The following is an 11,069-nucleotide window of genomic DNA, read 5'->3' as shown; positions in this document are numbered from 1 at the left end:
GAAATCAGAGAGCTGTTCATAGAATAGGAGAGAAAGAAGATCCTATTGGGTCAATATGAAAGTGCACCTGGACAGGGTGAGGAAGGGAGTGAAGGGTTGCGAGATTTCTGCCTTACATGAAGTGGTGCGGTGTTGGCTTTAAGTAAATTGTGAAAAGTTAAAGATGTATACTGCAATCCTTAGAGCAACCATGGAAAATTCATATAAAGAGGGGTGCTGGGTGGCTTTGTCGGTTAAGTGTCTGACTTTTTTTTTTTAGTTTTTTTTTAATGTTTATTTATTATTGGGAGACTGAGTGTGAGCAGGGGAGAGAGAGAGGGAGACACAGAATCTGAAGCAGGTTCCACGCTCTGAGCTATCAGCACAGAGCCCGACGCAGGGCTCGAACTCACAAACTGTGAGACCATGACCTGAGCCGAAGTCGGACGCTTAACCGACTGAGCCACCCAGGCACCCCAAGTGTCTGACTCTTGATTTTGGCTCAGGTCATGATCTCAGTTTGTGAGATAGAGCCCCCCACATTGGGCTCCACACTGGATGTAGACCCGGCTTAAAATTCTCTCTCCCTCCCTCGGCCCCTCCCCAACTGGAGCATGCGTTCTGTCTGGGGTGGGGGGAGGGGAGAGTGGATTCACCTGATGGAATACCATACTCAATATAAATGAATGAAATACAATTACATGCATAAACATATAAAATAAGGAAAACAGGAAAGCAAACAACTCCATATTTTAAGTGGGCAAAAGATCTGAATATTTTACAAAGAAGAGATACAGATAGTAAATAACCACTTAAAAGACGCTCAACATCATTAGTCATTAGGGAAATGTAAATTAAAACTACAACGAGATACATACACGAGATACCTATTTAGAAAGACTAAAATTGAAGTCTGACCATACTAATTGTTGGAGGGCATGGGTAGGAACTGGAACTCTCATATACTCTTTTCAAGAGAAGAGAATGCCTATGTGCGTACGAAACCTAATACACATATGTTCTCAGCAGCTTTAGCTGCATAGCCCCAAACTGGTAGCAACCACATGTTCATCACCAGGTGAATGGAGACACAAACTGTGCTATAGCCACATAATGGAAAAGTACTGGGTAAAAAAAAAAAAAAAAAAAAAGGAATGAACATCTGATAACATGAATGAATCTCAGAATAATTGTGCCGAAGGAAGCCAAACAAAAACAGTACATACCATATGATTCCATTTATGTAAAACTCTAGAAAAATGCAAATTAATCTACAATGACAGAAAGTAAAGTAGTGGTTACATTCCCCCGGGGAGGAGGGAGGAATTACAAAAGGGTCAATGGAAACTTTTGGGGGTGGTGGACATGTGCATTATCTTAACTGTGGCTATGGTTTCACACAAAAACTCAGCAAACATTTGAAATATATGCCTTTTATTTTATGTCAATTAGGGCTCACTTAAAAGTGTTAAAAAGCCAGCAAAAATTAAAAATGTTATTTAAGAACACAAACACAGATGGGAAAAATTACAAAGTAAAGCAAAGAGATGGTCAATTCAAAATTCAAAACAGCAATTACCTGGCGTAGAGGGAGGAAAGGGAGAAAGGTGTCAGCGGGACAGGCATGTAGGGACCTTGACATGTTCTGGTCCAAGCAATATTCTATACATGAAACTGGGTGCTGGACAGCTTATTTTCATTCTTTTAACTGCATGTGTTTTACGCCACCTTTTGTATAGATGATCTATTCCACAATTTAGAAAAACACAGAGCCTGTGGTGAGGACCACGAAGGAAAGAACCTGTATTAGCTAAACTGCACTTTTGTGGGCAGGACACCGTCAAAACCTTTTCAATAAAATTAAGCTCCTTCGTATCAGATAGGTGTGATCTGATCTTTGAGACAGATAGGTAATCAATTTCAAAGAAGGAATGGAAAGATCACACTGAAAAGCTATTGTTTAACACCCTAACTTGTTAACATTTCTGTACATATTAACTAAGTAGTTGCCAGGGCACCTAGGTGGCTCAGTAGGTTAAGCATCCGACTTCAGCTCAGGTCATGATCTCAGTCTGTGGGTTTGAGCCCTGCATCAGGTTCTCTGCTGTCAGCAGGGATTCTGCTTTCGATCCGCTGTCCCCTTCTCTCTCTGCCAAAAATAAATACACATTAAAAAAAAAAAAAAGCGAGTCGTTGCTTATCATGTCACAACCTTGAGGCTTAGGGACATGGGCTAAATAATATATAGGTTAAGTACTTTCTGATGGGGCTTTAGGGGAATGGTGAGGTTGGGAGCTGATAGCCAAGAAAAAATTCTTGGGAGATGTCTTTGGTGCAAAAGGATGATTTTATTAAAGCACTGGGACAGGACCCATGGGCAGAAAGAGCTGCACTGGGGTTGTGAAGAGTTATATACTATGGGGCTGGGGAGGTAAAGTCAAGACCGAAGTTTCTTCAAGAGATTTCCATATGCTAAACACTCACAGATTACTGGAGGCCTAACTATTGTCAAGCTAAGGTTGTTTTCACCTCTAGCAAATCATTAACATTAACACGTTAAGAGTTCCTGGAGAAAACTCTGCCTGCTTCAAGTATTTGTCAACGGGCTACAGGTTATAAGGAAATTCCATTTTATTTGCCATTTCCTTCTCGCCTTTGTTTCCCCACATCACCATGGAGGGGAGGGTGATGTTGGGGCTCCGGAAACGACAGTTTCTGGAGATTAGGCTATTGCTAAGATTACCTTTTTCTTGCAATTTACTAAGATATTTGTAAACTGCTGGAGACGCTCTCAGTTTAACCGTTTGCTTTCTGTCCTTTCCTTTGTACTTGGGCAGCCAGGAGTGCCTGAGGAATGTCATACTTATCCCACCTGGGTGGGGGAGGTGGGAAATGTGTGTGACCTATGCTAGCTTGTGTTTGGCCCTCAGGTCTCCTTATGATCCCTCCTCACTTACCAGTTAGAGTACAATTATCTTCCTTGCACTTTCTCTGAAAGATCATGTAGCTTCTCCCCTCAAAACACTTATGCACGGTTTTCTTCCTCACATTGTTTTACTCTTTCTCAACCACTAAAATACAAGCCGTAGTAAACGCGCTGCTCCCAGCTCCCTCACTTTGCTTGGTTACAACTTCTGCTGCGAGGAAGGTCTTGGAATCTCACTTCCGATCATCGCGCGGAGTAACAAGGGAACTGTGCGCTACCCACATCATTTTAAGAGCCAAATAATTTTAGGCTTCGGTTGGAAAAGCAAAGAGCTGTGCTCCAGGCTTGGGCTCTAGGGTGAGCTATTTTAGGTGAGAGGCACATCTCCTCAACAACTTCATCAATGAATTTTTAATCAGAACAGCTTCGAAGAATGTGGTGCCTTACTTCACTTTCCAGGACAGCTACTGAAAAATACACACTTCGTTGGGTTTTGTTCTGCTTTGTTTTTGCGCGTTGGCTTGGGCCACTTCCCTCCGCCCGACCGCTGTCAAGCGGCGTCCGCCTCCAAAAATCACTTAACGTGGCGCCAGCCTCCTAACACAAGTTTGCTAAAAGTCTGTACCTCCTGGAGGTGATTTTAACCTCCTGGAGGAGTCCCCAAAGCCATGACTCCAGGAAGGAAATACCAACAAATACGTCTCAAAGGTCTTGAACCTACCCCGCTTTACCGAGTTCGGGATTTGCAGAACCACGCCCCACCTAAGAGGAACCAAGGTCACGCCCTCCGCGGACACCGCCGCTGGGCCTTTAATAAAGCCGCGGCCGCCTTCCCGCCTCCCCCCGGGGCGCGCACTTCCGGCCGCGGGGGCGTTCGGGAGCGCGCCCCGCGAGCCTCCACCAACCAGCGGCTCCGCCTGGCAGGCGCGAGTACGCGCGCGCACATTTGTGCGCAGGTTCGAATCTCCGCCGCTTCGCGGTTGCTCCCCAACGTCCGGCAGCACCGCGGCGGCCGCGAGGGCAGCTCGCGGGCTGCGCTGGGCCCGGCCGCCCCGCCCCGCCCCCACCGCACGCCCCACCTGCCCGCCGCCGGCTCGCCCGGAGCAGGTCCTCGCCCCGCGTCGCGCGCTCCGCCCTCGCCCTCCGCCCCCGGAGCTCTCCGCGCTCGGCCTCCCGCGCCGGGCGGGCTCCGCCCGAGGCTCCGGGGCCCATGGCCAAGCGGCGTGCGGCCGAGCCGCTGACGTTCCACGTGCCTTGGAAGCGGCTCCTGCTCTGCGACTTCCCCGAGGAGCCGCCGCCGCTCTGGATCCCGCCGCCGGGGGCCTCGCATCCCGGGCAGCCCGTCGGCGTCCCGGAGCCGCCCCGAAAGCGCAAAATCGACGCGGGGGCTATGACTGAGGCTTCAGCTTCGCCCAGCAAACGCCGCGACGGCGGGGACACCAGCGTTCCGGGCGGCGTGGAGCGTGAGGGCCAAGGCCTGGAGACGGGCGAGCCGCAGTTGCTGCAGCCTCCCGTGCGGCCCCGCGGGCCGGGGGAGGAGCCCCGGGGCGCCCGGCCCCCGAGGGGCGGTGGCGACGACGGGGCGGGGCGCACGGAGCCCCCACGGGGAGACTGGGGGGCCGCACCGCGCCAGGTAGGGGCTGGGGACCGGCTGAGCGCTCCAGAGGGCGGGAGGGATGAGGAGAGAGGGGCTCACCCTTTACGCAGCCATGGCACGCCCCGGGAAGAAACAGATTGTTCCCCTCTTGACTCGTGTTCACCAAGAAGCCCCAAAAGGCGAAAAGCCGGGAACCCTAGGGCAGGAAGGACGTGGACTCCCAGACTACCCACCAAGGGCCTCAGAGCCCTTGGCCCCTTGGCAGCGTTTTGGGAGAGTCGTGTGGGCTTGCACCTTTAGTGCCTGTGGTGTGGAAGAGGGAAGCAGGAGCGTGGGTCACGACGGACTAGAGCCTGATGAAGACCTTGACCGTGAACCGCGATAGGTCAGCTCAGCGACAAATGGAGAAAGGGTAGCGCGCCTTCCTTGGCTTAATGATGATTTCTTCTAGAATTCGTGGTAGATTTCTTTCTAAGGAGGGTGACCAATGTGGTCTTCATCAGTTGGATGGTCCGTAGGCATAGTACAGCGCTTGTGGTAGAGAGGAAGGGCCTCCCTGCCTGGGGAACAGGCATTTAAAAACTCAGTGTTAAATCGGATTTTTTAAAAAAGGATCATTGTTGAAAATTAATTTGGGCCCTAAAGTAAAACGTATATGAGGATCATATATAAGAGTTCCTATTCTTTGGGAAATGAGCCTGCCCCATCTCTGAGCCTGAGATTTGATTTGTCTCGAAGTTCACCGTGTGAGACAGCTGAACCCTTGAAATGTGACTAATCCAAATTGATGTGTGCTGTTAAGTGTAAAAAAACACTCTAGATTTCGAAGAGCTCAAAAATTTTTATATTGATTGCACATTGAAAGGACTTGAAGATACTGGATTGGATAAAATGTATTAAAATTTACCTGTTTCACTTTTTTAATACAGCCACTAGAAAAATTTAAATTGTGCTTGTGGCCTGCATTACATATTTATGAGACTGCTGTGGTTTATACTTAGGAATTCGGGCTTCATTTTGGCAGTTCTGGATTGACTTACCAGGAGCTTTGGGAATAGAAGTACCAAGTGTAGGGCTTAGAATTCACCAAACTCTTTCCAAGCACTACATCATAGTATTCACCTCACCTTTTTCCATTGTGTTCAGTATCTTGCAGAATTAACCAAATGCCTTTGCTGGAAGAAAAAAAAAGGTGAATTGAGGTTCCTTTGGCATGCCTTCTTGGTGGAAAAAGCTAATAAAATAATGAGAATTTTATAGTTGGGAAAGAACTTTTTCTCTGGTTGTGAGAAATCATCCTTCAGATAATGACATTTCTGGTTGAAATTCTAAATTGTAAATATTCCCATCCCCAGTTTTCTTGGAATGTAGAGAACATGAGGTTTAGGGGTTTTTTTTTTTTTTTAGACTTTTTTCTTTAGATTGCTTTTGGATATTCAAAATCCGCTTACTTAAAACTGAATGATAGCACTTATGTTTTGAAAACAGAATAATTAGAGTTTCCAGTTGTATTGTGTGTGTTGCCAATGGCAAAATCTAAGAAAACAAACCCAGGATGATAATTACCCAGATCTATTTGATCTGAGGGTAAGTAGTGTGTAGCTTGAAAACTTTTACTCTTCGGACCATTTTGGTACCCCACCCATATATAGGGTTGTCTTCCCTACCAGAGTATACTCACTGAAGTATGCCACAGATTGATAAGAAGGAAATAGGGAAATTATAGGTAGAGGAAAATTTTTGAGTAGGCTGACTCACCTTAGAATCTCTTAGACACAGCTGTATCTTCTACAGCGATGACTACATGTGACAGCTCTTTGCTTCCCAGTCACTACAGGCCCATGGCAAGGACTAAGCTTGGCCATGGGGTACATTCTTCACCAAGACAATCCCTGTTCCCTTTTCTTTTGGCTAAAGCCTCGTGTTTCTTCCTTTTGTTAGTTCTGTTCCATGAGCTTCTTGTCTTCTGTCTCCAGTTCCTCTCTTTCCTTCCTGCTTCTAAAGATGCAGGTTTTTTGTTTTTTTTTTTTGTTTTTGTTTTTGTTTTTTTTTTGTTTTTTGTCTTTTAAGGGATTTACAGCTAATTACCAAGATACACGGTATAACAGAAACATGGAGAAGTTAAAAAGGCTTTTCAATTCATGCAGTAAATGTCTCCCTGGTTCCTATCGCTCAGTAGAGCATAAGTCCCTACCTTCACCCTTGGGATCTTATTTAGGAAGAGTTTTCTCAAATATGTCCTTTCTACATTGAAGATTTAATTTAGGCAGAATAAAGATACCTTTTTTCTGTCCTAGAACCTCAGTATTTTTTGAGTTGTCTCATGTTTTTTTGTTGTGTTGGCTTTTTTCCTAGGTGTTTTTTTGTTTAGTTTTGGTTTTTTTAACCAGAGAAGTAAAAACCAGATATTACTTCATTAAATATTTGTGTTTTGTCATGATCGTGTCACTTCGTGCAGATTCATTTGCTCTGTCTGCTGATCCTCACTGGTAGTTACTTTTAATGGAAAGTAAGCAGAAATGTTTTCTTCCTCTTCTTAGGAAGACAGTAATGAATGATTCATAGGTTTCTTGGGATATAATATGTAGCCATGTTGAGCTATTACAGTACTAGCCCTTAATTTGAAAATGAGTCCTGCATCTCACCGATGAGGAAACAGACTTCGATCAAAGTCAGAGTTAGTGGATGGTGGAGTTATCTTGCAAACCCAGGTCTGTCTGGTGGCAAAGTTTGTGCTGTCCGCTAGTAGGTTACACTGATGTCCTTAAAAGATCTTTTTTGGGCCCATGTTTAGAAGTAGGTAATTTGGACGGTAGATTTTTTTCAAAAAGGCAAAGATACAACCCTTGTTTTTTAACCCTGTTTGTGTATCAAAATGAATTGGGGGGGGGGGGCATCCTTTGAATTACTGCAATTTTTTTTTTTTTTAATCCCGGTGTAAAGAAATTCCAGAGACACTCTTAATTCTCTAAGTTTTAGTGTCTAAGATTTCCTTTTAGGCCTGTGTGGTCCAGTAAAGTAGCCACATGTGGCTATCAAGCATTGAAATGTGGCTAGTCTGAATAGTGCTGTAAGTATAAAATACTCACCAGATTGTGAAAACTTAGTATGACAAAAAGAACGTGAAATATCGCATTCATTTTTAAAAATACTGACTACACATTGAAATAATAATATTTTGGATATATAAGGTCAAATAAAATATTGTTAAGAGAATTTCACCTTTTTTACTTTTTAAAATTACTTATGTGGCTCTCATACTTCTGTTGGATAGTGCTGTTACAACAAGCATGAGCCTAAAGTAAAAACACAACCTGGTAGAATAGATATATAAATATTCATCTGGGCACAGTGTTAACCTTCAAAATGTTCACCATGGAAGCCTGTATATAATTCCAGTGCTGCTTCCTTGCACAAAGTATTTTGGGGATGCTTTTCACATTTTGTGTCAATCTTGAACTTCATTGGAATGTCAGCTTCACTTCAGAGTTACTTGAAACAATTTTATAGCCATTCAATCTGTTGAATTTTAAAGGAGCCAGCACTCAACTTGGATTTATCAGTGTTGATTTATTGATTTAAAAGTCATGCCTTCGGGGCGTCTGGGTGGCTCAGTCCATTGAACATCTGACTCTTGATTTTGGCTCAGGTAAGCATGCCAGGGTCTTGGGATCAAGCCCCGCATCACGCTTTGGACTGAGTGTGGAGCCTCCTTAAGATGCTCTATCTCTTTGCCTCTCTCCCCCACTCTCTTTATAAAATAACATTAAAATTAAAAACTCCTGCCTTGCACCAAATCTTGTATCTTTGATAAAATAACCAGTTTAAGATTTTCTTGTTATTTAGCATGTTTATAATCTAAAACTTCTTGGCAAGTTTTCAAGATATTTTAGCCTATGTAAAGTCAGTCGCTTAAAATACCAAGCCTCAGGAGAAAGACGAAAAAATAAGTTTTAAGGTATATTTGTATTTTTAGAACAAGATGTGCTCCTCACTGAAAGATAAAAATAAATTTATGAAAAAAAATTTTTTTAAATGATTTAAAAAAAAGAGAAGAAAAATTATGACATTTTCCAACATTTTCTTTGGTTGAAAAATGGAAGACAGTTATCAAGAAGATGCTCTTGGAAGACATTCTTTTAAAGTTAAACTACTAACAAAATATTTTCACAAATCCATGAGTGTGAAAATGCACAGAGTTGACTGAGCCCATGAAGTACTTTGATTAGGCAGAATTAAAAATGTACATTTGTTGAAGATGCGAAGTAAAAGACCCAAAATCTTCATGTGAGTTTGCTTTTAAAACAAAATTTGTTTCCTGGGGGGGAAAAGTCACTTTTTCATACACCGATGCTGTCCTTCCATCTCTTTCTTTTTTCCCTAAAGCTCAATGAAGAATTCTGGCAGTATAACACCTTCCAGTACTGGAGGAATCCCCTGCCACCTATTGATCTGGCGGACCTCGAAGACATCAGCGAAGGCAGCCTGCGGGAAGCAAGGCTTCAGGGCAAGAACGAAGTGGTTGAGATCGACATGGAGTCCTGACACAAGCACCTGAAGAATAGGTCTTTCGGCCTCGGCCTTTGAGGCGACCTCTCTTAAGTGAATTTGCATATTCTTAAGGAGAAAAGTTATTTTCCATACTTGATGCCATACCATTCCCAAACCTGAAAAATGAGGAAGAGTTGTTTTAAAGATAAATGCCTGTGGTCACTACTGAAACTCCCGAGAGGGATTTGTCAAGGATCTAGTGCAGTTAGAGGGGAAGTATTTTATATATGTACTCTCAAAGAAAAATTTATGTTTAGATTCTAAATTTGAAAATATTGGTCTTCTAAAAAAGAATTCTGACAGTTTTAGAAACAGGTGGGAAACGCTCAAATGTTCCTCTTGTCTGTACCAAAAAGTTAATTTGTGGTACATGAAATGAATATTGTTTTTTACCTGTTACTAATAAAATGCTTTCTAGTACATCGTATCGACTCTTCTTAGTTGAACAAATAACTGACTTAAACATCTATGCAAACTTAAAGTGCGGGGGACTCTTCAAGGTGGTATAGTTTTAAAAGAACTTTCTAAATGTAAAGCGTAACATAGAATTTCAATTTGGGGAGCATGTTTGCATAGCTTCCAGTATTTGATATTTGTTTAACTGTACTCTGGGGAATCAAAAATGGATAGAGAACAATGAGAAGTGAAGAGTTCTTCCCTCCCCCTTTTCCCAGGTTAAGAGGAAAGAAATTTAGTGGTATTAATTTCTTGGCTTTGAGTTCTTTGAGGGCACGGTTTTTATTGCTTATTGCTTCAGACTTACAGTTCTCAATACTAGCAACACTTCAGAAATCTTTGCCTGAGTTAGCACTCAAGAGATTCCCATTTAACTGTCTGAGACGGGCCTTGGGTATAGCTATTTTTTTAGGCACCAATCCTCCTCCTTTTCCCCAATCCTAATATGCCGACAGCTTTGAGAACCACTAAACTGATGGTAGTTTTTCCTGTTTAAAGGAGATAACATTTGACGTGAAACAGCACCTCTTAATTAGCTTTGTTTTTTATTTCACTCTACTGATGGATTTGTTACAAGTAACTTATTGTGTTGTTATTACTATTTCATTGTTAAAAAAATAAAGTAAGCAGTTTGTGTTTGAGTTGAGTATCAATGATTAAGTTAATTAACTTTTGTATTACATCCAGAATGTTGGCTTTGTAATAGAGTAACCCGTCCTTGTATATTTTTTTGTTGTTAATGACAGTAGATCCCAAATTGAGAAAGAATGATAAATGCCAATGAGAGAAAGAGAGAGAACGTTTTGTGTATACTGTAGGATTTAAGTATGAGTTGACATTAATAAGAATATCCTAGAACAAAAGACATGTATTGTGGTTAAAAGTTAAGCCTTTGGAGTCAGACCTGGTTCAAAGGCTTGTACTGCCACTTTCTACCTATGTAACGCTAAGCGAGTTATTTTTCATCGCCAAGCCCTAGGTTCCTTAACTGTAAAATGAGAAACAATAAATAGTATCTACCTCAAAAGAGGCTATGTGTATTGTCAAGCAATGGACTAAGTACTTCACCCACATCTTGTTTAATTCTCATAATAACCTTATTGTAGGTACAAAACAGTAATTAGAATAAATGTGCTTTTTGTAGTTATGCTTCATTCTACTTTAAATTGCCACCAGAAGTTTCACGGTAAGAATTGGAATTGAGATCGTAAGCATGGCAAGCTAGTGCAGGAAGCAGTTAAATTACTGTGGAAAAAAGGAAAATGGTAAACTTTCTTCCCCTTCTGTTTGGCCTGAGCGTAAGGAAGGTGTCCATTTTTGTTCACTACTCTTCCTGGTGCCCAGAACAGTGTGTGTCACATAGTAGTCCATAGAAATTGCACAAGCGAATTAGTGATCTTACCTATTGACAGGAAGGTTAATGCCAGCAGTTTTCTAGAAACATATCTTACAAAGCTAGGCATTCTACCGAAGAAGTGCATACAAAAGATGTGTTGCAGAGATCAAACAGTAAAACGCTGGAAACATAAAAACTGAGACAAGTCCAGCTAATGAACTACA

The 11,069-nt window shown here is 42.6% G+C and overlaps 1 protein-coding gene across 1 annotated transcript; it reads left to right on the top strand.

Annotated features, from left to right (window-relative positions):
- Positions 1-4,028: 4,028 nt before the first annotated feature.
- CUNH9orf40 (chromosome unknown C9orf40 homolog) lies at positions 4,029-10,150 on the top strand. Its single transcript, XM_047102202.1, has 2 exons — positions 4,029-4,538; positions 8,889-10,150. Exons 1-2 carry the CDS (start codon positions 4,116-4,118, stop codon positions 9,045-9,047), a joined length of 582 nt encoding a protein of 193 aa, XP_046958158.1. The 5' UTR covers positions 4,029-4,115; the 3' UTR covers positions 9,048-10,150.
- The last annotated feature ends 919 nt before the right edge of the window (positions 10,151-11,069 follow it).

The sequence above is a fragment of the Lynx rufus genome, unplaced genomic scaffold, assembly GCF_022079265.1.
Source record: "Lynx rufus isolate CCGP_SWC_20201006 ecotype Redwood Valley unplaced genomic scaffold, mLynRuf1.p SCAF_10, whole genome shotgun sequence".
Taxonomy (NCBI): domain Eukaryota; kingdom Metazoa; phylum Chordata; class Mammalia; order Carnivora; family Felidae; genus Lynx; species Lynx rufus.
This window is presented reverse-complemented; position numbering and strand designations above follow the sequence as displayed.